This window comes from Paralichthys olivaceus, chromosome 23 (assembly GCF_024713975.1).
Source record: "Paralichthys olivaceus isolate ysfri-2021 chromosome 23, ASM2471397v2, whole genome shotgun sequence".
NCBI classification, from domain to species: domain Eukaryota; kingdom Metazoa; phylum Chordata; class Actinopteri; order Pleuronectiformes; family Paralichthyidae; genus Paralichthys; species Paralichthys olivaceus.
In genome coordinates this window covers 4,371,142-4,398,721 of record NC_091115.1, presented here as the reverse complement: position 1 = coordinate 4,398,721, position 27,580 = coordinate 4,371,142, and the positions used below count along the sequence as shown (strand labels likewise).

The 27,580-nt window shown below is 44.5% G+C and overlaps 1 protein-coding gene across 14 annotated transcripts in view; it reads right to left on the bottom strand.

Moving 5' to 3' along the window:
- The window catches only part of magi2a (membrane associated guanylate kinase, WW and PDZ domain containing 2a), a 163,570-nt gene that overhangs the window by 50,084 nt on the left and 85,906 nt on the right, over positions 1–27,580 (bottom strand). For 8 of the 14 annotated variants that reach the window (XR_011240099.1, XM_069519506.1, XM_069519508.1 and 5 more), the window contains exons 3-6: positions 11,526–11,645; positions 7,587–7,802; positions 4,956–5,244; positions 2,271–2,350 (exon numbers count right to left, since the gene is read on the bottom strand). Coding sequence is in view for 13 of the 14 variants with exons in the window: in XM_069519506.1 (XP_069375607.1) it covers positions 2,271–2,350; positions 4,956–5,244; positions 7,587–7,802; positions 11,526–11,645 (705 nt within the window). In the remaining variant the exon portion in view is untranslated. Of the gene's footprint in view, positions 1–2,270; positions 2,351–4,955; positions 5,245–7,586; positions 7,803–11,525; positions 11,646–19,965; positions 20,425–27,580 lie in introns of those variants that run through there. The other 6 variants (XM_069519509.1, XM_069519500.1, XM_069519510.1 and 3 more) reach the window with 2 other exon arrangements.

The window sequence follows — 27,580 nt, the reverse complement described above, 5'->3', positions numbered from 1 at the left end:
TCCCTTTGATGTAAAGACTGAAGGGGAAAGGGGACGTTCAGCGCCTGCACGGGGAGTCTTGTGAGCAAAATACAAGATCAGGACGGTAATTCTGTTTGAAGGATAAAATGAGCAAAGTGTTAACACGACGCAGGCCTGGTTTTTTAATGCCACCAGTGCAGATGCATTCAGACCGGAAACCAATGATCCCTTTCTCACTCTATCAGAATATTTCAATCCTCCCAGCAGCTATACCGCTTATCCTCCGATGGTCGTGGGGGGATAGAGCCAAGAATAGCTGACATGGGGCGAGACGTGGGCTACACTCTGGACAGGACGCAAATGTATCGTGGGAATAAACACAAACAATAATTCATGCTCAGATTCACACCTACAGGCAATTTAGAATTTAGTGTCTCCAGTTGAACTAAAATTAGGTCTTTGGACTGCGGAGGGAAGCCGGAGAACCAAGAGAAAGAAATCCAGAGAAAACCCACACACATACACAGACAAATGTAGAATCTGAACAGAGAGGCTCTGGTTGGTCGAGGGCAGCGTCTGTATGCAAAATATTTTGGCTTCAGTTTGTTACAACATGAGGAAATGTGTGTTAGCGTGGTTAAATTCACTAACTACCACTGAGTATATTAGTTTTTTTCAGGTCTTTTGTCAAATTGAAATTAAATAGTTATGCTCTCAGATCTCTCTCTTATTCACCAGCTGAGATATTTTAATCAAAGAACAAACAACAACCTCAAGGACACGTTGTAAATCAGAGCTTCAGCAAAGTTGTGAGGATTCATCGTCTGGGAACCACAAATATCTGCACAAAATTTCATGACAAACTATCGGATAGTTGACGAGATATTTCAGCCTGAACCAAAGTGGAGACGCGACTTTGTTTTATATTGATTTCACAGCTGATGGACTGCCGGTCAGACTGAATGAGCAGTTTCAAAGGATCGTGTTTCAGTCTGGGAACTTGAGACGGACGTTTTCACTATTGTCACATTTTATAAACCAAACAAGACGATAATAGAAAAGAATAGAAAATAAAAGATGATAGAAACAATATTTGTTAAAGCCCTCAAGTCCCATGAAGCAGGAAAACAAGGCAGGTGTGATGTTTGGCCCAGGACTGCACCGTCTCTCTGTCTGAGTACTGGATGTATTTTTAGAGTAACTCTACCCTTGTTGCCCTGGAATACACGCAACTAGAAGGGCACTCAGAGAGCACCCCCCCCCCCCCCCACCAAGGCTTATCGGTCACTTTATCACCATATTGCAAATACATGCAATCAGATGCCACGTACACAGAAGTTTTCTAGAAACTGCTTTTATCAAATTTAGGAAAAAATATCCATTCTCCGACATAGCTGAGAGGAGTATTTGTTACCTGATTTGGTGGATATGTGGAAAAACACCTTATCTCACAATGTTAAAGAAATTGTAAAAAGTTCCTGGATCCGTCCCTTTACTCGAATCGACTAATGAGGTCTCCCTTAACCCATAATCCACCCTACTGCCATATTTCAAGAAAAAGATGTGTGTAATCTTGCTAACAGGCAAACATACAAACAACAATGAAAATAATAATAATATATATCGGAGGTAAAAATATCCCCATCCCACCATGAACATAAACCACATACACAGACTTAAAAAGTAATTTTTCAACTGTTGTCAGTGTCCATCTCTAACTCCAGATCTCCTCCTCATCTCCACCACCTCCCCGTCTATAACTCAGACCATAAATCCTCGTCTCGCTTTGACACGTGAAGAAAAGACGAATGAGAAAGTTGGGAGGGAGGGTGAGGCCCAAACAGATCGATGTGTACATGTACAGCCGCTGCATTAACATTCATCCCTGTTCTTTCTCTTATGCGTGCGTTTGTGTGTGAGTGTGTGTGTGAGTGTGTGTGTGTGTGTGTGTGTGGGCGGGTGAAGGACAGTCCACATCTCTCTCAGTTGAGAATAAAGAAGTCTTTGTGACTTCCAGTGCCTCTGAACCTGTGCTTTTAAACACGTATCATGGGACTTACTACTCACAGCGGCCGGCGTTGGTTGACACGACCACATAACTCCTCATAAACCGAAATGCTACACTGGCACTAAACCTTCCCTTCGATGAGCTGAAGTCTCGGATGAAACCGGCTTCGCTGTCTCCTTCTCTTTAGACCAACAGACGAGCCTCAAATCTTGTAGAATAGAATCTGCGGGAGGCTCGAGGAATCAAAAGGAGTGAACGCGAGGAGCAGAGAGGTGCTAGAAGATAGAGACGCGGTACTCACCGTCCTCTTTGCATTCCTCGGGCGGCTTTGCCTTCTTGGCGAGCCTCGGGTCCAGCCACGATGTTGTCTTGGTGTTGTGGCTGTGGAGAGACGACAGAGCCGGAGTGAGAGAGAGAGTGCGATAGATGGCAAGAGAGAGGAGACTTGGCAGAAAGAGAGAAGGAGGTTGGTGGATTCTTAATTCAGCTGGAGGATGATTTCAGAGAGGAAAGATGAGACTCCCTCGTGTGTCTGCCTCTTAAAAAAAAAAGGTGTGGGGATAGAAAAAAAAAAAAAAGCTTTGGGTTTACAAAATGGCAATCAATACTTTTAATTTGCTTACTGTCGCTCATTAGCAGGCAGAGGCGGCAGAGTGGAGGAGAAGGGAGGGGAAGGGACGGAGAGGGCGAGGAGGGGGGAGGAGTGAGGCAGTGATGGAGGGGAACAGCTGTGGGTTTGGCAGATTCATCCAGAGTCTCTCTGACAGAGAGCTGGATCTAGATCAGATATGAGGACGTGCCAGAGAAACTCGATGTATCTGTGCAGCTCGTCTGAAGCTCTGGAGCCACAATGGCTTCCCGTCCTCACAACACAGTGGAGTGGGAGGGCAGGGGAGGTGTGCAAAACGCTTGCAGTAAAAAAAAAAAAAAAAAAAAAAAAAAAATAGGTCAGAGGAGGAAGAGGATGCAGTGAAGAGGTCTTTGCTTTGCTGAAGAAAACTTTTCATGCAACTTGGCTTCAAACACAGAAGATACAGGGATGCACCGATGACCCTGAACACATCGAAATACTACAGCTATGCTGAAAACAAAACCGCACACGTGTCGAAGCTGCACTGATTTATGTTATGGCCACTAGGGGGCAGAAAAACTAGCTGAAAGGACAACAATTACACGTAATTAGTGTCTTTCTCAATACTTTTGATACTTCAAAAAAAATGTCGGTACCTAAATTTAATAGTTTTATAAAGTAAGAAGCAGAGGTTCTAACTTTTTTTTCAGCCAAGGAACCTCACAAGACAGACAATATTCCCGGGGACCCCCCCTCATATACGTCCCTTGGAATCATTTGACGTCGTATTTTCCTAAACTTCTACTTAGTTATATATAAGAGCAACACAAGAGAAATGTGTGAGAAAGAGCGTTGAAAAGGGGGATTGGGGAAACACCATAATCATTGGGATTCATCCTCCGGGGACCATTAATGTTTGGAAAACAATTTTATGGCAGTCCGCTGCTGAGATATTTTAGTCAGGATTTGATTGGTGGCCGATCCAACTCTACCTCCCCTGGAGCTAAAAACAGAGGACTGAAAAAAGACTGAGAGAGTAGACGTAGATAAAAGTGAAAGATTAGGGCCCACGCCAAATACTGAGCCAAATAAAGTGCAGTTCAAGGTAAGGTCAAATCTCTTTGGCTCTGCTTTCCAACAACCTCTCGTTCTGCTCTCTCCTTTTTCTCGTCCTCCCCTCCTCTTATCCATTCCCATCTTTACCTTTCCTACTCTTCTTCCCTCTATCGCCATATTTACAGTATCTAAATCTACGTCTCCCTCTTTCTTGTCCCCCCTCTCACCTTCTCTTATTTCCGTCTTGACTATTTTTAATCACTATCACTTTTCTTTCTCTCCCACCTCCCACTCCCTTCCTCCTATTCCTCTCCTCAGCTGCCTCACTTCAAGGGGCCGTAGGTAAACAAATCTATCTCGTATGGAGGCCAATCAAAGACAAGCATCCTCCTGGCAACCGCATTCACTTTGGCACGGCACCCCTTAAGCTCAGAAAGAAGAAGAATCTCGAAGCTGCAAATTCAGTGGGCTAACTGCATTAGCTGCGTATACGCCGCTTGATGGATGAGGGAGCGTGAAGGTTCAGCGTTTGAGGGGAGGAGACATATGGTGATTCGTCTGCGGCGGCGGGGGGGGGGGGGATTTAAAGTCTGCCTAGACATGAAGAGGCAACATGTGTTTGGCGGCATGACAACACCATCCTCGTCTGCCGCTGCCGTGCAGCTCCTGGCAGTTTATGATTCATTCGAGTGTGCCGGGGTTCAAGAAAAATTCGCCTAATGACTAAAACGATTACACGATGCAATAAAAAACTTTCGCGATGGCAAGATAATTTCCTCTCATGGCTACGTTAGTTGATGGTATTGAGCCTGTGTCCACATACGTGCACATACGGTTCCCTCCACACCACTTCACAAACTCACACAGGGAAACTCAAAAACTCTCATGTGATGAACACGCACCTCAATGGTTTTACTGCAGCTGTAAAAAGCTAAAAATGTCAATGAATCCAACTTGTATAACACAGTTCTGTGGAACAAGGTATTTCTGGGGGCTTTAAAATCTCAGAAAACCACCGAGCATCAATAATGGTCCCTGTGTGTCAGCATAGATATACACAGGAGTATTTAGATGTTAAATGGTTTAAATCTGGTCACTCAGGCGTTCAATGAATACATTACAGAAGAATGTTATTAATAAAATATAACTTCCCACGTGAGAAGCAAAAAACATCGAGCAGATGTAAAGTTCCATGTGTTTCATCAACCTGCAAATTCAGAAAGTAGAGACCAACTCTACCTTTTATCACCCAACCCCATCTTAACCAAACCTTGAGTTTATAGTGTTGTGATAATATAACTGATGCAGAAATGGTTGAATCACTTTAACAGATTCATCATATGACAACTTTTCACTTACTCTATGAAGTAGACTTCTCCTTTCTCTGTGTACGCCATCTCCCAGTTGTCTGGCAGGGGGCCGAGCTCGTCGTTCTCCTCTAGCTTGGGTACTGTTATCTTTGGCGACTGTCCGTCGTCTTTGGGCGGCTCGGTGGACGCCTCCGCTGGGTTGTTCTGCGGGGCGATGTCCCCTGAAGCGTCTGTGCTCTTGTCCTCATGCTCGCTGGACTCTGAGGTGACAACAGGGCAGGATGAGTCATTATCACTCAGGGAGGAGAGGAAGCTGAGGGCCGTCAATAACTGGGGAGCTGAGGAGAGGAGGAATGGACGCAGGGAGAGTGGGAGAAGAGATTGATTGAAAGTCAGGGCTAGGGAGGAGGCAGGATTAAAAAACAGAATAGAGTTTTTGGAATAAGGTGATGAGAGAGGTGACGGGAAGAAAGGGAATGATTGAGGTTAACAAGACAGACAGAAGAATAAAGAAGAGGAGACAACAGAGACGGAGAGAGGAGCAGGATGCGATGCCCCAGTTTGAGTTGTGGCGCAGTGCGAACGCGTTAAAGGGTGAGAAAAATTGGGTGTTTAGAGGAAAGAGAAAGAAACGGCAAGTGTGTGCACATCCCAAAGGAGAGAGAGTCGGTGGAGGGAAGTAGAGAGGGGACAAATAAGAGTTGGACATTGAGAGATAATCTATGGGAGGGAGAGAGTGAGGCAGCAGCTATCTGCTTAGATCACAGAGCCCGCTGTGCTCTATCGATTCCCGTTCAACCCTCCTGGTCAGCAAACACACACCGTCCATCCACAGAGACGCGACTCGCCCCTCCCGAGCTCAGAGCAGCACTCCAACACCCAACATGGTTTCCTGAGCTGCCCGGAGCCCAAAGTTATCAAGCATCTGGAGGCCGCCGATAGGAATCAGTTAAAAATGTTCAGTCAGGGTCGTCTGCGTCATTCAGTGCAGATGACGATCATAAAAGTACACGGGGGAGGTTCCAGAATACTTTACAGAACTTTTAACCCTTCATAAAACACTGCACTGCCCTAAAATCCTTATACACACTCAGTAGTTCTTCATTAATCAAGTTTAATGAATTAAAATGATGTGGTCTTTGTCTTTAGGTCTTTAAACGCTTCTGAAAAAGGAACCTGACTTCAAGATTTTTCCTAATTCTATGATCATTTCTACTTTTTGGAGAGACAAGTTTCGAAAAAGTTTAAAAAAATGAATATTCATTTGCTCTGAAAAATACTATTTAATGCCACAAAAATATGGATCTTGCAATTATTTATTATTATTATTATTACTATTATTAAATAATATAGCCAATGTCAAAATAATGCAAAAGTTAAACAATTTCCTAAAAGCTAATTTTATTAACTGCATTTATTGCTTGCATTTTCATGATTTATGGCGTCTTTTCAAATCTGATTTCCTCTGATTAAATTAGTATTTTTATAACTGTTGTCCCATAAAACATTTTGTGAACAGAAAGAAAGATGATAATGATATAAATGATTTCATAACCATTACATTATTATTTTAACTGTAATATTTATGGCATACATAAAAAAATATCTCTTGACTCTTTGAAAACCAGAAGTTGTTGTCACATGTAAATGACATCATTACTGTTAGATTTTAGACTTGCATTTACACTTTAGATTCACGTTTTCACCCCCTCTGCAGAGAAGTAATGTCTCATCTGAAAAAGATCCTACCTTGTTTGAGCTCCTTGCGATAAGAAAACCAGAATCTCATCCTTTTACCAAACCTCTGTTCTCAAAACGGCACAGTCCCTTAAAAAAAAAGCCTGGCGATGTTTAAAGCAGAAGTAACTGCGGGCACTGATTGGGATCAGTAACTGAACGGTTTGAATTTTCCTGGTGTTGTGACTGTTGCCGTGCTGTGAGAGACTCAACTGTCCCCGGGCTCTAAAACCAGCTTAGAAAGTCACAGGACCGAAGCATGGTTTTGGATTTGGAATCACAAAAATCAAACTCATAATGCCCCTTTTATTATTCTGCTTTCATGTGATCATGGGATGCATTCAAAGGGGTTTCTGTGTGTGAGGGCATGTGTATGTGTGTTCCGACATATGTGGACAAACAACGAGCAGACGAGTGCTGCCGTTGTACGACCTCGAGACGTTTCGCCTCGTTACGTGTTTAATGTCACTTCTGCCTATTTTCAGAATGAACACGGAGTGGAACGCTGGTTTGGAAAATAAACACTTCACAAAAAGGTGTTAGCTGATTTTGAAAGTGCCTGCAGGCTGCTGCTGTATGTGTTTATAGCCCTCTGGCTATCTGTGTTTAATAATGATACCCAGCGACTGATATCAAATACCAGCGGACCGACTGCGCTGAAGCTTTTTCATCATAAACCGTTTGGATCGGGGGGGTAATCACTGACTCTGAAGAGTGAATTATAATTTACACTGCACATACAGATATCCGTGTAACCAATTAAAAGTCATTACCTGCCATAAAATTATTTTCCAGGAAACGTGTGTGAAATCAATGTTACTCTCTCTGTTGCTAGGCGACGGATCCAGAAGAGACTGGTGCCGTGGGCTTTGACCCTGACTCTAAACCTGGACGTCCTGACAGCGGACCTGTGCCCCCGTGGAGGTCAATGTCGGGAGCTGACCTGGGGTGACAGCGATGCCGTTTCCGTTGACGACTGGTCTCTCCTCCTCTTCCTCCTCGGGGGGCTCGATGCTGGCTTTCTCCATGTTGCTGACCGACTTGTTCCGCTTCCTCTTGCCCTCGGAGCTGGGTCTGGCGCCCGGCAGCAGCTGGTCCGTTACATTGAGCAGCAGAGCGCTGGGCTCGGCCGGAGGCTTCGGGGTGCCGTAAAAGTTATCTGGAACAGAGCGAGACGTGGGAGACATTTAAAACCAAAGTTATTTTTATGTACTGAATACACCTCTTATATTTAATGCTGTGCTCGATCAGGGCTGTGGGGGGGGGGGGGGGGGGGGGGGGGGGGGGGGGGGGGGGGGGGGTGTCAGTCTGCTGGTCTGACGAGATGTTGGTGATCTCCAGAGGATTGAATCTTAAAGACTTAATCCTCTCACCTTTCCTTTCAGGACATAATGAGTGAAACATTGACAAAATCACATTCTCATTGGCAAAAACTGTACTTTGTTGTGATCAATCATTTTACCAAGCATGTTAAATGCTAACATTTGGATGCTAACAGTGTATTAGCATCCAGATGTTGACATGACCGCTCCCCAAAAGTGAAACACAGCGATGAAGCAAGGCGTAATGCACAAGTTCAAATACAATAAATGAGGAGAGAAGCCGACAGAGCAGAGGATAAGAGAGATGTGTCCAAATGAAACCACTGCAGCGTCCACAGGGAGAATAACATGTTCTGTGCACCTGACATTCTGCTCCATGTCAGACAGTTGATCCGTGAACACACAGGCTGTGGTCTCCACCTCACATCATGTCTTACAACACTGACAAGTTGGGAGATGCAGTAATAAGTGATCCGAACAAGCTCACGCCTCCTCCTGCACTAATTCCACCATGTCCGGGGATATTTGCTGTCGCCAGACTCGTCCGTCCTCTCATCTGCACATCAGTCAATGCACTGGATGCGTATTCCTGCTCAGCTTTGTTTGAATAATCGCTGATTCTCCGTGTAAGATTCGGTCGTTGGTCAGAGCCAACAAAGCTGCAGTTTTCCCCTCTTGGCTTGGAGTCAACAGCCTCTTCCACAGTCTTCTGTGTAGATTTTACATTTTCACCATCTCTCGGTGCGTCTGCTGGCAGCAGCCGAGTCCCTGCGACAGCCTCCATTAGTCACCGTCACTCGTTTCTTTATGGGTCACTGTTGAAATCTTTTAGGGAACAAACACAGACTGTAGATAAGGATGGACGACATGACGCCTCCTATAGGTGAAGCGGATGGGACATGAGATAAACCATAGATTGTATAAAAAGCTGGGATGTCATGTCAGCTACCCAAAGATGCCACAGTGTATTAATTGCCCCCTGGTGGCTGGCTGCAGTATGGGTCATAATTAATCTAAAAGCACATAAAATTATCCTTTTAGGTATTTTTTCTATCACAATTATTAATGTCTATGATCTGGAAAGTTTTGTTGTACTTCTAAAAACAGGGTTCGTATCTTACGAAGTCTTGGCTTCATTTTGTGTCTTCAACTGTAATGTTGCCAGAGAAATGTGTAAGAGAATTAAGTGGGAGTTTGATGCTGAACCTTTGACTAGAAACGTTATATACTCTGCTGAGATTTGAGGAGGAAAGACAAGACTTGTAAAGAAAAGAGCGAGTGAACTAACTGCAGAAGACGTCGTGGTCAAAGCTGAACACTAGACTGTTATTCTTAAAGTCCTGGGTTGAGGTGTCGAATCACGTCGGCCCAAAGTCTGAGAGATGTCCTTCCATAGAAAAAGAAAAAAGATCTGTCTCAACTTGCCTCTGAGCTTTTCTTAAATCCGAGCCAGCTGAAGTTCTTTGTGGTCGGGACAAAGATTGGCCACAGCACAGGATCGGTTTCCATGAGGAGGACATCAGCCACAGTTTAGGTCTGGAGCGGGTCACGTAAGGTTTGCTATTAGATGAGCTTTAAAGCTCCAGTCAAGTGGCCGTGACTGAATGATCAGACATTAGAAGATGACGCGTGTGACAATCCGCAGAGATGATTTCAACCCACTGGGTCTGAGCATTAGAGACAAACTGCAGCATTAACTGCAGGGGAACAAGAAGAATAGCCAAGAAGATTTAAAAAAACATTAGCTGGTGTCTCCCTCTGCGTTGGAAAGACCTACTGAAACATCATGTTCACGATCTGGAAAACACGAAGGCTGCAATGAAAAATAGAGGAGAGAAGCTGTAAAAAGATTACAGGGACTGTCGGGATTAGAGACCCCCGACCGCAGACACAAATCCTGGAGCCTTAACGAACCGGAGATTTGCCTTCGAGAAGAAATTATGCTCCACGTGTGAACTTAAATAACCTGCAGCTCCACAGAAACCTGCACTTTTGAAGTGGTGGCAAGAGCTGTGCAGATTTCAGCCTGGAGTCTCGTACACGTGTGGATATAACTGTCATGAGAAAGAGAAAAAGAAAGGAAAGTCTCACGGAAAGGTGGAGGTGAAGTGGAGGGCAGTACTTTAGACTTCCAGGGTTCATGTGAGAGTGATAGAGTGATTTTTATTTTCAAAAATAGAGGATGGAGGACAATTGTTCCTGTATTTATCTGCATGTGAAACTTATAAAATACTTGCAGATGTCGTCAGCCCTCCCACTTCACTGTTCACTTTGTCTTAAAACGTCGTTCGAAAACCTTTTTAAAACACAGACTCTGTAGCGGTGAGATGTCAGGACATCGTTGACTTTCTCTAGGAGACTTGTTGCGGGAAGTGAACCTGAGCTCTTCCTACATTATTCTTTGTGATAACGACTCAAACCTCAGCTGCTCTGACAGCCGGCTCATCCTGACCACAGTCTCTCTTTCTAAATCTCACCCCTTCTCCTTTTTTTCCCTCCACATCTAATTGGCCATTAAATTATTAAAGTATATAAAACATTGAAAGATGGCAGAGCGACGGCGCAGAAGAAACTCTTCCCCCCTCCCGCCGTGGAGAGCGGCTCCCATCAGTGAGAGGATCTAACACTGCTCCTGGCAACCGACCGTTAAATTGGCCATCTGCAAAAAATGTCCCCTCCTTCCTGCAGTGGTGGCGAGCAAACAGAGACCTGGAGTCAGGTGGGAGAGGAGAAAGTTAGTTGCACCAGTGTGTGTTATCTGTATAATGGCAGGGGGTCTCCTGAGAGCTGGAGGTGGCCAGGCGAACCGAGAGCTGCGGCTGCTTTTTTCGGAGTGCTTTAAAATCCGAGCCGCGGGTCTGTCTGACCACGGGAGAGAGAGGAGAGCGAGTGTCTGTCTGTTTGTTTTGATTAGACGACTGAAGAGCCACTGCAGCTCAGACTCAAGGACTGAGCCGAGAGAGTCCACATGAAGATGGGACTGCGTGGATGTGAGTGTGTGTCTGTGTGCATGTGCTTGTCTGTGTGAGTGTGTGTGTGCGTGCAGGACTCTCTTCATTCAGAATTTACAGATTCCTTTCAGTCCTTCATGACTGATGATGCTCTTGTCTCCGCAAAGCTGAAAGATGGATGGTACGTGTGTGTGTGTGTGTGTGTGTGAGATGAACTCTGTCTCAGCACTCATTCACACCACTGTCACACACACACACAGACAGAAAAATGCCTTGAGTGCTGCACTGATGCAAAAATTCCACAAAAAAAACCGCTTTGAAATATCACCAAAGCCGCTTTGAGACAAGGACTCCGGGAAAATAGGGTGAGGACATTTTCTGGAGTTCACATACGACAAACAGCGGGAGACGCGTTCACGACAGCAGGAAAATGCCCAGAACATTCAAACAAGAGGTGGCGCCTGGGTAGTGAACGTGGGAGGCAGGACATGATGTCTTTCCAAGTTTGTCTGCGTCTTTATAAGTTCTGGGAAATGTCTAAAGCTAAAGAGGAAATGACCACAATCTCACACACACACGTCGTTAAGCGTGACTTCACTCAATCCTTACCTTCATACGTTCCGCTCTCTAGCAGGGCTCCGCTTTTCTCCAGTTCCACAAACCGGTCAACGGTCACAAAATTATAATCCACCCCCGGGACCTCTCCTTCCTTGGGCTGCCTGGTTGTGCCTGCAGGAGATAAGAGAAGAGGAGTTAGAGCAGCTGCAGCCGTGGACGCCTCCTCACCGCGGACTGAGAACAAGTCGTCTCAGTCTGTGTTTCAGAAGTGATCAGGAAAACATCTAAAATCAGGTTCACCCTGCTCGACTCATTAAATGCCCTCTTCATTCCTTTTTGTCCTTTTCTGTCTTTCACATCTGAGACCAAATATTAGAGAAGCGTGCTTTCTTGGTAGAAGAGAGGAGGATTTTTCCATTTCAGGGGTTAAGCTGATGCAATTTGGACGCCAACAGCAGAAATCCATTTGCATGGAGCTGACGGTCCGATGAGGACTCCCCCACATCTGACTGCAGCACAAGAGCGAATTAAAAATGTTCTAAACTGTGAGAGCGGCATTAAACGTCAAGTTCCCCGCCGCCGCCATCGTCTCTCCTCCAGTTACTAAAACAATAAGAGTTTATAACGTAACACTGAGGTACAAATGATTTCCTAAATACTTCCTTGCTGCTAATTAGACTTGTTCAAACTGATCCCGGCTGTGACACCACGCAGACACTGTACCCCCGAGGTTTTCACATCTGAGCGAGGGTTGTTCACAGGAAATAGATGAGCCCCGTGAAACACACTTGTTAGACCCTCACCGCAGCGTTTAAAGGATCCATCTGTGCGTTTTAACGTCAGCAGGGGAGCAACTGTGCCCATGATCCTCCCTGGTAGGTGGTGAGCCAACTGACATCACTCCCTGCACGAGGCTGGAAAAATGCCCATAAAAGTTTCAGTGCCCGACATTAAACACTTTGCAAAGAGGCGGCGAGCGCAACTTAAGTGTCTTCTCTTGTTTCGGACTGACAGTTGTCTTCACGTCCAGAGCCCATGGTGTCGGAGTTGTGGTCCGGTGCATTTTTATTTTGGAGCAGTGGAAAGCCATGTCACGTCGGTTTCTTGTTTTTATCTAAATTGCCTTTAGGATTAATAAAGTTCTATTGCTTTGTAAACACACTCAGTCACCTGGAAAATCAGATTTTTACCTCAAACACGTCTGTGTTTGTTTGTTATCAGGATTACACAAAAACTATTGGATGGATTACAATGGAACTTGGTGGATGTGTTGTTATGCGTCAGGGAAGAATACATTTAAATTTTGGAGCAGATCTTTAACATTTTCAACACTTTCCCTCAACGCTCTCCAGCCATGAGCTTCAAACCACGCACCTCAAACCGTTCAGAAACAGCCCTCTGTGCTGTGCAGCGGAGCTTCGATCAGACATTATCACACTTGTAACTACACAAACAGAACGAATCAGTGAAATGAGCTGCTGTGAGGACGACCCACTTGGAAAACTGGGGACACTTAAGGGCAAAGAAGATGAAATTGTTCCTTTTCCTTGGTTCCCTTCAAATATGAGAACAAAAGAGAAGAGATTGGCTCCAGTGTAGTTCAAGCTAAAGGCGAATATTAACAGGAGACTGATGAAAATGTTTGCAATGATTTTACTTTCGTATTTACTTAAGTTATTCCCTTAATTTCATACTTTAATTTTTCCCTCGGTTTTTTTAACACATCTCCTGACAGGAATTGACTTTACTTGTCTGCTTGAACTGACCTCGATACATAACTTCTTTTCTCCACTCAATAAATACAACCACTAATAATGTTTTTAAAATCCTATATAAATGTTCCTGAGATGAGGTATTTTTGGGTACACGGCAAAAAAATCCCAATCCTCGTCCAAGTTTACGGTTTCAACTTCCTCCAGACACCATCAGACAATGTAATGGATAGAAAATGAATCCAAATGAGGGCATTAAGCCGCTTGCCAAGCTCTTCCAATGTTGTCTTGTTAATACGCCGATTAATTGGTCCTCGAGTGGAGAAGCTAAACCCACAAAAGGCTCGATGATCAGCACTTGCATTCTTTTTTGTGGTTGTTTACAGAACATTTAATCAGAAAGCTAATTTTCTTTCTCTGGAAATCAAGTTGTCAAACATCGCTATTGTACGGAACGAAGTGGAACGCTGTACGCACAAACCTCCGAGCAGAGATTTACTGTTGGCGACCTTCAGAGCTGAAACATCCAAACTAGCAACCTGCTGTTAGAATCATTTGTACGAGCTTATAAAAGCAAATGAGCAGCAGGGAGGATTGGGGGGGAATAAAAAAAAAACTGCACGAGTGGATGTGTCAGTGTGGATGTTTGTGTCGCACCTCCGCTGGAGAGTTTCTTGATTTTGTCTGTCTGCATGGGAGCTTATGTACCCATCAGATTAGCCTCCCTCACATGCAGAGCGACTGACAGAGCAGCACACACATTCATGCAGAGACACACACACACACACACACACATTTCAAAGAGGACTTTTGATGTTGCAGGACTATATTTAGCAGCATCTTCTGGTGGGGACTTCTCTCGGGTGACAATATCTAAAGGCACCACAATGCTGATTCTCGATTTTCCATCCTCTGTATGTGGGTCACGATCCTGCACAGATTCTCAAAGTGTAGCAACCTTTCCCAGGCACCAGTCTAATGATGTTAGGATATTTTAAGTGCGCATAATCATCTTTATTTACAATTCCTTGATCAGCGAGGGTTGGGACACTCATTAAGGTTAAATACTGCAGCCATCATTGTGTCAGTCTTACAGGAGCCTGGATTCTCGAATCCCCTCAGGTGTGTTTCTGGATTTAAGCCCAGTCAGGAGTGTGGGAAGCTCCTCGCTAAAAATAGCTACTGTTGTTCTTTGTGAACAGACGTCGTGTCTAACCACCAAGCTCCTGCTTTATTCGTGAGACTAAAGGAGGAGAGCATCTGGGAGGCGGAGTGGTTTGGGAATCCGACAAAGATATGAAAAAACAAAACTGGAAAAACAATTTCAGAAAAGTCCATCAACCAAAGATAAATCAACGGTCCTTCAAAAGTTAAACACAGGGACGGAATCATGACAAAAGATGGTGGAAAACCAATGAAACATGTGACAAGCTGATTCTACAGATCTCTCCACACCAGCAGGAGCCACTTTGGCCTTCAGCGGCGCAGCTTCCTCTTCCTCTCATCGCATCAAACTCGCCCTTCTTCAGATAAATGGTTGTGATCGGCCCCGGCTTGTTTCGGGACGGAAGAAAATCTGTCTGAACGAGGTGCTATAAACACGGAGCTGTGGTGCTATAAACAGATGAAATCAGACACCGAACTATGAATCAGTTCCTGCGCTCCAGGCGTCTGCGGCAGAACTGTCGAACACAAGTATAAATCCACCTCTAGACTTTACTGCAGACTCCAAAGACGACCGAGGAAAACAAACAGATCGTGGCAGTGAATAGTGAACAGATAAGTAACAGGACATTTGTCACCAACTGGGAACTTTGCGGGAATCTGAGGTTTGGTGACCGGGATGTGAGAAGAGGAAAAGGAGGAAGTGGTTGGAAGTGAGCACAGGGTGTATGACAGAGAGGCATCACATCTCGCATCTATTAATTCCACAAATCTTTGTTTATCTGTGTAAAATGTAACGAAAGGAAAAATAACAGCAGTTATTTTAAACTTTTTTGCAGACAGACCAGGTAGGATGAGCACAATGTTGTCTAACTCGACTCACTAATGACGGGGAATAATTGTGATGTAGCTCCAGAGCATCACCACAGGCCAAGAGAGCAGCTCATTACAAACAGGTAGGTTTAGAACAGGCACTGCATGAATGTAATGGATGAGAGAGCTTGAGCTGCAGCGTGGGCCGAGGCTCTTGTAGCCCGCAGCCTGTTGTTCTCCAGTACGTCCTCCAGCCTGGATGCAACTCCACAACCACAGGCCACAAGTACAACCCTCACTTGTGCAGCTGAGCAGCACTTGCGTCCGCCCCGGTCACAGCTAACACCTGCAGTGGTTTCATACACGTACTCCCGTAGATTACATTAACATACAGTCGCTCGAAGCTACGAATGTTAATAAAACACGCGGTATTAACGCGTGACCTCTGTGTTTGGCTTCACATTTGCACGTTGCACAGTGAAAACTATGAGCGGAGTGTTAATGGAACCTGAGATCACTGCAGGCGGAGAGAGATTCCACTGTGCACTCATCACGGAGCCGGTGAGATAGCTGGGGTAAGAAATGGGACAGGATGTGCCTGGTGTCCCTCAAGTCATCGTGACCTCTCCTGAGGTTTGATGAGACACAACATCTTCGCTTTCTAGTATCTCAGAACACGTCTGGTTTCATTAAAATTACATCATAAAAAAGTTATATTTAAAATCAGGATGTCCTAGTATAGGTCATAAACCAGGGCTCCTCCATGTCCGCAGATGAATTGTGATTGACAGCTGAGACTGACTTTGGTTAAGCGTGTATACGGGCGGGACCTCGCTACCGCAGCGCCGTCCCCTGATCCCTGCTGTGCAGACTCAGGCTTCAAATGATGTCATAGACATAAGATGGCAGCGCTCGTATCCGGGATATTTTAACGTAGGAAGTTGAGACGCGTGGTCCATTTTTATGGGTGAATTAACTTGCTCGTTAGGAATGAGAGTGAATGTTGACACGTCGAATGACAAAGAGAAATCAGACTTCTAAACAGGATTTCAACGTGTTGGCAACAGGTGAGTGTTTTCCTCATGTACTTACATCTGGTGAGTACACTTAAATTAATTAAACAGCCAGAGCACTGCATATATTTTACTGTTATTGCTGTAGCTTTGGGTGGACATAAACTTTAAGCAGCTTGTTGGCATCACTGAATGAATGTGTCCATCTTCTTGCCTCTTGTTTTATTCGTTCCTGAGGAGAGTATGTAGTCTCAGGTAGCAGCCACAGTGAGGTGACAGACTGCACCACTGTTCATCTGTCTCCTGCATCATCTCTGCTGGAGCCTCTCCTCTTTTCATCTTCCCCAGTTTCTTTCATCATGGACTCCAGACAAATTTCACACTCACAGAGTAACAGCAATTTCATCTGGCTATTGAGTTGCAGTCCCTTCTGCACAATCTCGGCTGAGTCGAGGGGTTTGGAAATCACAAACTCGTCTCTGTGGATTTATGTTTGTCTTGTTAGGAAAAGGGACCAAGAAAATAAATTCCCTTAAACATATGTTTAGACCTGATATTAACATCTGTCCAAGATGATCTAATGATCGAACCACATCTGGAAGATGCACGTGGCCAAATTATTTTCGCCACGTGAACACAAATGCGTCCTGGGCCACACATGAAGGACAGCCCACTTAGCTGACGACCTCTGACCCGCTATGGGTAAAAATCAAACATATCATTACGCTTCTCGGAGTCCACACACTTCTTTGTCTGTAGCCACAATAAACACTGACCACCACATAATGATTGATACCTTTCTTAAATTAGAAAATCATAGCAGAGCTGTACATTCATTCATTCATTCGGCCCCTACTGACACCTGCGAACATCTGGCTTTAGTCTGAAACGTGAATGGGTACAAACCTAATGCTGACCACTTGTGATCAGATCTCTCAGGACAGATGTTAATAACAACAGTGTCTCAGGGCGTCAGACCTGATCCTGCATGGAGTTTAAAAGAATATATATTAAAGCTAATCAGGGTGAACATGGAAACCACTATAGCCTCCAACATCCCTGTTATAATGGCCCAGTGTTGTGAACAAAGGTCCAGGTCGGACGTGTTACGCAGGTCTTGTCTTTTCACCCTAAACCCTCTGTTATGACTGGCCAAGACAGTGTCAGCACGGCCTATTGTAACCACCCTAATCTCGCCATTAGCCAATTAGGAAGTGACGGGCAGCCGTAATGCCCCTGCATTAGTGGGATGGATTAGTTTTCCATTCAGCGCCGGCCTGCCGCCTGTGGGCAAATGGACTGATGGGAGGACAGCGAACGGCTGCAGCTCGTCAACGAAAGCTGCTTTCACTGCACTTTGCCTTCACAGACAAGCAGCAAGTGTGGCGATGCGCTTATTCACAGTTTTCAGTGATGATCAGGAGCAGCATCTTAATCAGCTGTGATTACATATCATTTAAAGGGTAATAAAGTCTATTGAGCAGGAGAGGAGGAGGCTGGAAAGGAGCCTGCTGTTTTCACTGCGCTTACGATGAAAAGTTAATTTCACCGCTTGGCAATTTAATCATATTGACTGTGAATGTTTTGCTTCGCCAGCAAAGCACAGACACAAAACCTCAGTCTTGGTCTTTGACCAAAGATCTGTAATTTTCTGTGCCATCTCTTCGATTTGATGAGATTTCAGGTTCATCTGAGTTCAGGCGAGTTGAGCGAGAGCGACTGCACTGCTCTCTAGCTTATTGACAGCCAGTAATGTGGCATAGATTGGAGAAAGCCAGGCACTGAACCACACGCCCCTGCCTGTTGGTCCTCTGACGTCCTCTCCTGAATTCCATTAATAGCTCTGCCCTCCAGGAGGTGCTGGGTGAACCGCCTGTAACACAGCCAGGGATATTGATGACTGCATTCTCCCCCCCTCAATGGGAGACGAGAGGAGGGGAGAACGAGTGGAGAGGGCTGATAAAGAGATAAAGAGGTGGAGAAAAAGGGGGGGATGCGTGGGGAGTATTACGATGGAGGCTGGTATTGAAGAAAGGATTAATCTCCTGGTCTGTTCAAAAAAACACCTGCATACAAGCTGCAGGTCGAATACTAATATCTTTGTATAAACCTTCTAAAAGAAAGCGATTGGATTCTTCCACACTGGAGGAGTTTGACTTTCCATTAGGACGAGTTCACACTACACGACTTGTTGTCTCGTTATCAGGAGTCGTGTTTACAGTGTTTGTCTGCTCTGCAGGGCCGGTCCAAGCTTTTATGGGGCCCTTAGAGGTGTTTGATGTGAGGCCCCCACTGCCTCAATACCACTTATACTACTGACTAAAGTCTCGATCATTCACTCACCTACTGTAAATCTTGAGTTTTATTGGTGGTAGCTGCGTTATTGCGACAGGAAAACATTTCAAGCTTTCTTGTGGGTAGTGCTCTCGGACGCCCTCTAGTGGTCAGAGAGGCCTTGTGTTGCGGGCTGAACTTCTAATCCCTAAAGTCCACTCTGGTGAAAGACGTCACTGTGATTATATTGGGGTGAATCAAGTTTACATCACTGCAAAATGGAGCTGTAACCGATATGAAATATAATCACCCCCAACTACTACAGAGTCAATTGACCTGGGAATTGATTGTCCTCTTTCACATTAAAGACAAAAGCCAAATGTTATTAGAGGACTTTTTATGTCCAGGGTTTTAACTGTAATGTACTCTGGTGGGGATCTATCGGCATTTTAAAGCTACAATCTCCACCACCACATCTACGGTACCCTTTTAATAATTCATTTTAAGAGACGTTAAAGAGACAAACAAGCAAAGATAAAGTGGAGATTACAAGAGAACTACTTCTTACATTTAAGTAATCATTTTTACTCATGTTTCCTGCGAGTAGAGTCTCTGGAGTTTTGTTCACTGCAAAACATCTTGAATATTTTCCTTTGCAAACGTTTCGCAGTGTAGCCAACACTTGCTGCCTGATAAATGCAGCAATAACGACATGTGCTCCCCTGAAAACACACAACAGGCACTTTCAAAACTGAATTAATACTACACACACATTTGAAAAGAGTATTTATGAAAATCAAGAATAATCAGATCTAGAGGGTGTAAATATACTTATAGTCTGAGAAGTCACAGTTTAAGCTCGTGTAAGAAGATCAAGAAGATGCTGCTCGAAACATAATTTATTCAAACACACACTAGTGCGAAGCTGGAGCCTCGAAATCCTGCATCAAAACTGAAAGGAGTGAGGTTGTAGCATCTGATAATGATAAACCCTGTAAAAATGGGATAAGACCTCGGCGTCAAAAACAGAGTTGGCCTCACCTGCAGCTTAATGAAACTGTGATGGATATTTCTCCTCATTTTTAAACTGAGAAAATATCTGCGCATTAGTCAGAGCGTAATGAAAAATAATCAGGAGTCAGAGCCGTGCTCCTCATGATGAGACAGGAGGATAAAAAACCATCTCCTCCTCCTGTTATTGGTCAGAAGTGACACCTTCATCTTCATCTGCTGATACTGAGTGAATATCAAGCTCCTCAGCTCGGTGCACGTGCTCCTCTGAAGCAGGAAAACACTTAAAGCGGCGGTAAAGTGACAGTGACAGATCAGCAAAGAGCTCTCCATATTGATTAAGTGCTGGATCAAACACACTCGGGAACAAGACGTGGTTATGAATCCTAGAAGTTTGGCAGCGTCCAGTTCAGGATGTTACTCATATCGAGTATTTGTAGGCCGATCCCACACACACACGCAGCCAAGAAAAACCTACAACATGTAAAAAGAAACACAACCTACCCCTACACTGGGATGTCATCATGATATCTGTTATCATTGAGAATCAAAGCGAGCTCCTCTCTCTCGTGGGAAGACGTGAATGGCTCCTTTCATCACATCTCAAGCCTCCCTCTATTTCTGCTGAAAGAGATCGCCTTTGGCTTTGCTCCGCATCTCGACTTCCACGGGAATCAAAGCCATCATGTTTGCAGAAGAAGAAGGAGAAGAAGAAGAGGAAGTGCAGGAGAGAGTTGAAATGGAGAAGAAAAAAGAAAAAAAGGAGGAGATTCCTGACAGGCAGCAGCCGAGCGAACGTTTACACCGAGCAACTTTAATCTAGAGATAAAATTCCAAAGAAAACCAACGATGGCCGTTTAATTTCCTCTGCAGCTACTCCACTTTTCCACAGAGAACTTCTGCCCTCTCACGGACACACAGAGTCGACAATGGGCAGGTATGACGAGAGCAGAGGAGGAAAGGGGACGCTACGGCAGAGACATGGAGAGATTAAGGGAAAGCTGATGTCATCCGTTTGAATGTGTGTCCCTGTGGTGGGTGTTTTCCAGGATGTGTGTGTGCAGTGATCAGGGATGTGAACGTGCTGCTGTGTCAGCCTAATCCCCCCCCCCCCCCCAGCCATGGCCACACTGGCCCCAGCACATTACCGGCCAGTGACACAATCTGTCCCGCGTTCATTCATTCATAACGCCCCGTCACGACTGCAAAGCCCGAGGGCTCAGACCGACCGCTCCACCAGAACAACAAGCACACATGTATCCCATCAACCCTCTGTTTCAACCCTGCTCTCCATCCACCTCCACAGCCCTCCCTCCCCGCGTCCTCGGCCACAGACGACAGGAGAGCCCATTTTCCGTGTTCCTTGAAACCTCTCACCACCAAGCGAAGGGATTTGAACCCAGTGGGTCAGAGAGGCTGGAATAATCATCACACTCTGCACGGTGATAATCATCTCATAGCGAGACCTCTTGGCCCTTTAATACCACAAGCTAAGCTATCGCATACTCCCACCTCTGCCCCTTCCCTGTTATTGGACCTCCAGCCCTCAGTGTGTGAGAGATGTGTGTAAAAGTGCTCAGCATCTCTGTCCTCTACTGTCATGCCAGTGTTTTCTATGGTGACCCCATTATAAACATCTTCCCCTCTGAGCCACGGGCTGTTTGTGCTGCTTTCCTTCTTTTATTTACAAGCTTATATGCTATAGTCACTAGGTTGTATATAAAGATGGACGACCCTCTCAACTTCCTCCCACAGAAATGAAGCTGAAACATCCTGCATTGTTGCAGGAATAACATAACTTAGAGCTAAAGTCTGAGCTGTAGCGATTGATGGATGAAGCCGTAGAACTCATAGTCTTCATCCCAATATCCAAGCATGAAGCCAAAATAACCCAGAAACGAACACCGCCATTATTTTGCCGATGACAGCATTCGGAGCCACGTCTGCTCAGTGGCGGTCGGGGGATGGAGCAGTGGTATGGAGGTCAGTCTCAGCTGTCAATCATGACGTTTCCTCCCATTGTTTTATATCATCGAACAAATCAACCTACCAAACCATCTTTGGGATTTATTTGACGTGTACTTTAGATTTTATTAAATTTGGCCCCATCCATGTCCTTTCCACTAACATGGAAGAGGGGCAATTTGTGACCTACACTGCAGCCAGCCACCAGGGGGGTGTTCAAAACCATTCACGTCATTCGTCTCTAATTTGAGCATCATGTTTAATGTCAGTGCTGCTGTCACAGTTTCGTTCTGAAGCTGCTCCGTCATTGTAATAAAAGAAACAATTATGATCTCAGTCGCTTGGACGTTCTTCCTGAAAGCGTTTGTGTTGACATGTTACAGCATAAAAAAAAAAAAACCTCTGGTGTTTTGTGGAAAGCACTGATAACGTTGTCAGTGTTGCATCCCAGCCATCAGGAGTTTTTCATGCCTAAACTAAAACCCACTCAATCGCGTCTGAAGTATTTTATTTTGAAGTATCCAAGCCGATGCAAAGCAATGAATAATAAAAGGTGCTTTTTTTCTTTTCTTTTTTTTTTAAATGACCTCAAATTATTCATGAATTCTTTCTTTCTTTCTGTTACTTGCTCAAGGCGGAGAGAGAAAAAAGGAAAAACGTGTTCCTGGAAGGTTCCAGAGTAACGAGCTAAACTTGGAGTAAATGGTTTACATGAAATGTTCCCATAAATAATAATGAAGGCAGTGTTCGGACTGAAGGTGGAGGTTTAAGGTGGTGGTGGTGAGTTCAACAAACAAAGACGAGGTTTATAGAAGAAGTGTCGACAAGAATTACTTTGATACAGAGTTCTCTTTTCTCTGAATTAAACACGTCCATTACATATGGGGGAGTATTTTTTTTTATCCTCAAACCAATTCAGCCTCTGATCGACTCAGCGTGAAGGACTCGTGTGTTTGCACAACAGCACAGTGTTCATTAAAATCAGATCTAATGATCTTTAACGATGGACTTTGGCCACTGTGACACATCAGTGTCCTGGCACTGGCGTGTTATTTTTGTTTTGAGTGGGAAAGATCTGAGCTGACAGAGTTTTCTAGTCGTAATGAGGACTTGAACATTGATGTGAAAGATATTTAAAAGTTGTAAATTGACATGAGTTGGATGCATCATGAGCTGCATCCCTCTCCTCCTCATCCAACTTTCTCTGTCTGCAGAAAATACTCACATTATATTAAACTGGAATCAGTTTGGAATCCAATTTCTATTTCTTACTGTCTTTGGCTCACATGTCTGTGCTGCTCCTGAAGCAGAAATACCAACAACTACAGTTTTCACTTGACCGCAATCTGTGCACCGAATTTCATGCTTATCCGTTCTCTAAGTCCTGTTGGAAACAAATAACACATGACGTCCTCTGCAGCAACAGTTCATCCATCCATTCATCCATCCATTATCTATACACTTGTCCTTTGAGGGGTTGCGGACGGGCCTGGAGCCCAAACCCAGCTGACATCCCCGAAAGGCGGGCTACACCAATATAGGCCTACGGGTGGCCAGAGTATCTCAGGACCAGTGTATAGAGACAAACATCAATTCACACTCACTTTCACACCTACAGTCAAGTTAGGCTACATCAACAAAATGTTACGTTTGAAAGCAGAGTTGAACTAAAACCATCTCTGTCCGTTATCAATTTTTGTCCATTCTAACATACTGTACCTGTAAATACACAAATGCAAACCCTACACAAAGAAATTGGGATTCAAGCCATAAACCATCTTGCTGTGAGATCACAGTGCTAAGCAACAGTTCAGTGTCTCTTAAATACATTCAACCTCTGCTTCTGCTGTAGCTCTTCCTCCCTCTCTCTCTTTGTTTCTCTCACGTCTCTTTCTTTTACTCTCTCTTTGATTTAAGTGTCCGTTGATTCGGGATCCAATTACTCTCATCGCTCCGAGGCCCCTCCCACCTGCCAGCCGCCATCCGCCCGCGGTGGCTTGGCCAATGGACGACTCCTTCCGTGTGACGGATCAAATTCCACCTCCACAAATAATCCCTCACCAGAATGCTGCTGCCAGCGTCGCATAAACTTTAATTGGATCCTTTTAATAGTGCTCACTATGGCCACTTTCAGCCATGTAATTAGGTTTCTCTTCCTATAGAGTTCAATGGTGGAGAGAGAGAGCAAGAGAGAGCAAGAGAGAGCGAGAAAGAGAGAGAAAGTGGGGAGAAAAGGCCACACTCTTCATTTTACACTAGGCGTAATCCAATTTGACCCACAGAGAAATCATCTCATGCCATATATACTTTTCCAATGGGGTTTTTATGGGCCACTATAAAAACCATACAGTAGTGTTGAATATCCAGCGTCATTGATTTTTTTTGGCTGCGAGCGAAGTCGCCCTCCTTTGCTCTCGGTTTTCTCTCTGTTTTGTCCGCACCATCGCTCCACGTGAAAAAAAAAAAAAAACTCCCGGAACAGAATGCAAATGACGGGATTTCTGGAATGATTAATTTCTGCCACTGGTGAGGCGATTAGAGGGAGTCCATCAAATGAATAATATATGTATAAGCACTCTATCAGACGGCAGTGGCACAGTCTCGGGGATGATTGGATGATGGGAAAACAGTAAGCAGCTTAATGACAATAAATACAAAGAGACACCCCCCCTCCTGAGGGATGGAGAGAGGACTGGCAGACAGAGAGACGAGAGAGAGAGAAAGAGAGAGAGAGAGTGAGCAGTGACACGATGAACAGAGCAGGTTAATGGTCACAAACACGTCCAGGTGAGAGTGGATCATTCTCCGTGACTTCTAATACTTTACTCCCCAATATTGGTATCAGGCCCTAAATCATCCATCTCAGTCGGGCTCTAATTTAAGGTGATGGTAATTAACGTGAAAGCCCTCTAGTGTCAAACTCTGTGCATACATCCTTCTGCACGGTGAAGGTCAAACTCTCCCGTGCAGTAACTAAGAGGAGGGCTAATAATCGTCGGCCGTATTAAAACGCAAAACATCACAAACACTTCAAGGCAGCTGCAGCAGCGAAAACATCTGAGGGAACGTGAGTCCTGTGTGGGAGCTCGTTGAAAACACACCGCAGGTTTGAGTCTGGATCCTCAGTCACCTGTGTATTAACCGTCACCTCGGGGGACGAGACGGGAAGCAAAGGCAAATCAGGAATAACAGGAGAGAAGATGAGAACAGGATGAGAGCTGAAAGGAAATGTCGTTTCACATGATGCACTTTCCTCAATGACACAAAGCGTTCCCGTTCACTCCACTGCCACAACACGGAAACGCATTATAAGGGTAAAATCTATACGATAAACCATACGGCAGCATCAAGCCACCAACAGGACCATCTGGCTGCGGCTTAATTACATACACTTAATCACATTCAAACATATGCAGTGCATTCATATGCCACGGGGGGGGGGGGGTTTAAGAATGAAAAGGACGATTTCTGAGTGACGCAAAACATCATTGCGGAGACAACGGCGGAGTGTAATGAAACAATGATGCTCGAAGTGATTCATTCGTCACTTCTGTGAGTTAACCTTTCTTCCTCTACCCACCTGCTGGAAAACCTCCCACATTAATCTGCCTCCTTGTGCCGGTGCTAATGACGACTGAATGGAGAGAGTGGGCTGCAGAACATGTGACACATACCTTTGAGTGGCAGGGAAGTGGAGTGTATAGTTCAGAAGGTGTGCGTGAGAGAGAGGGGTTTTAATAAAGTGTTTTCTACCTTTGAATTCTGCCTCAATGGTTATGTGTCATAGTTGTGGATAAAATTACATTTTTGCCCATTTTCATTTGATTTTCTCACAAATTTGCCAAAAACTCTAAAAAACATGTTTTCACTTGGGCATTATGAATTACTGAGTGGAGCGATGGCTGCAAAGGCCAATTTTGTCAAATTTCTGAAATAAATGTAAAACACGAAAAGTCCACAAAATCGTGCGGAGAAATTAAATTGTCCATAATAACAATAACAAGAAATGTCTTTAAAAAAAAGTTTAATTCATTTATTAAAGTAACTACTTTAATTAAATACTATGTCTGTGGGAATATACAGTCTGTGTGTGTGTGTGTGTGTGTGTGTGTGCATCTAAGCTCATTTGTGTGAACTTATGCATGAAAACTAGGCCTGTGTGTGTGTCTGTGTGTGTGTGAGTGTTTGTGTGTGCGTTGATAGATAACCACGCAGTACGCAGCTTAGTATTCACCTATCTAACCCGTCCCTGCGTGGAGCTGATGGAAGCCCCTTATCACAGACCCTCAGAGCCCCACATCCCTCAACTCAAACTGCCTGAAGAGAAGTGAGACTCAGATTAAATATGCAGGAAAAGAGGAAAAAGCTGGTATGTTTTTTTCCCCTGGAGATGTGGAAGGCATTCTCTTGTGTTAATGAGTGTACCTGCATCGACCTCATTGTCCAGGACGGGTGGAAATGAAAGGAGTTATAGAGCGACTTGAGGGATTAGAGGGGGATGATACTCGAAAGCCAAGGGGGGAGCGGGAACTCGAAAGACGGATGAATGAAATTAAGTCAATTTCTTATGGAGGAAGTGATGAAACTGAGAGAAAAAGGGTGACAAATGTCAGTCGTGGGAAAGTGTCTTTATGAAAGGGTGGCATCGTGAGTGAGGGACGAGGGACACAGCGACATGATCGAGAAGTAAAAAAGGGTCGCTCAGGCTTCTTCTTTTTCATCCATTACCCCGTTGGGAGTGAGAGGATGGAGGATGCTAACGTTAAGAGATGAAGGTGACCAGCGAAGGATTCATTAGATCTGAGGATTTCACAGCCTCTAACATTCCCAGTTTACCTCCACACAAAACCAGTGCATCAAATAAATGATTTGAGCTTCTTTGGGACGGAGACATTTATGTTCCTGTTTCTAATCCTTGGCTCTCGGTCAGAATTAAAAGAAGCTGCATTGACTGTTGAAAATAATGAATCATCCACTCGCTCGTCTGCAAACACAATCGACAAAACGACAATCGACAAAAAGACGATAGAGTGAGAATAAATCAAAGTTCTGTGACGTCCGTTGAGTCACATCAGACCGGTCTTCCTCACTGAGAAATCAGTAGCGATGAAGAGGTTTTGGCAGCGCGTGAAAACACAACATCCTGCGCACCTGCACTGATTATCCAGGGAGTATAAACCGAGGAGGAGTCTGGCACAAGGCATGATGGGTGGTTGTCCGTTTGATTGACAGATGGGAATGACCTGAGAAAAAACACCTGACTGATGGGTGAGAAAAATAGCTGAACACTCGTCCCCAGAGAAAACAAAGACTGACAGGGACAGAGAAACTAGTTAAACTGAAAGCTTGGAGGTGAGGCTGCAACACGAGCTGCTTCATAATGTATCACAAAGCCTCCTCTCAGGTGGAGCGTGGTAGAGCTCTTAGGTTCTCTGAAATATTTGGAAGTCTGCAGCCTCATAAAAGTATGAAAATGTCAGTGTGAATAATTTATCAACAAAAACACCATGAAACCCAAATGATTGTTAAAAAAACCCTCCTCTCTGTTAGAGGTTTTCATTCGGCATATTTCTTGTATTGATCTCTGATCGATTGCCAAAACGAGCTGAACAGTTTCTTGCGTTTTAAGCACTGGATGATCAATAAGTCGATGGAAACCTCAGCAACTCATTTATTTTACGTTTCCTACGAGTGCTTTGGAGAAAAAAAGAGTCTTAATGTGAAGCGGCAGCAGGAAATGTTGGGTTTGTATTGGCAGTAACTTAATATGTCTCTGATGTGGCTGTAGCACAGTTAATGGTGCCGCTGATGTCAATGAGCTACGATAACAAACAATAAAAATGCATTGTTTCACGAGCACGAAGAGGGAACTCAATTCTAAAATGGACTTCGCCGCTAAAGCCCCTTTTCCACTGGTCGAAAAACCCCAAACACCCACTAACATCTGGCTTTTGTCTGCAATGGGAATGAATACAATCAGAATCCTCTGTGTGGAGTGCTGCTTTAACGTTATGATGCGTATTAAACTTTTCCAGCATCGGTGCGTTAGCGGTGATAAACATTGAAGTACTTATTGTTTTGTTACAACAAAACTAATTACAGAGTTTGCCCAGATTTAAAAAAACTCGCAAAAAACAATAAAAACTACTTTTTA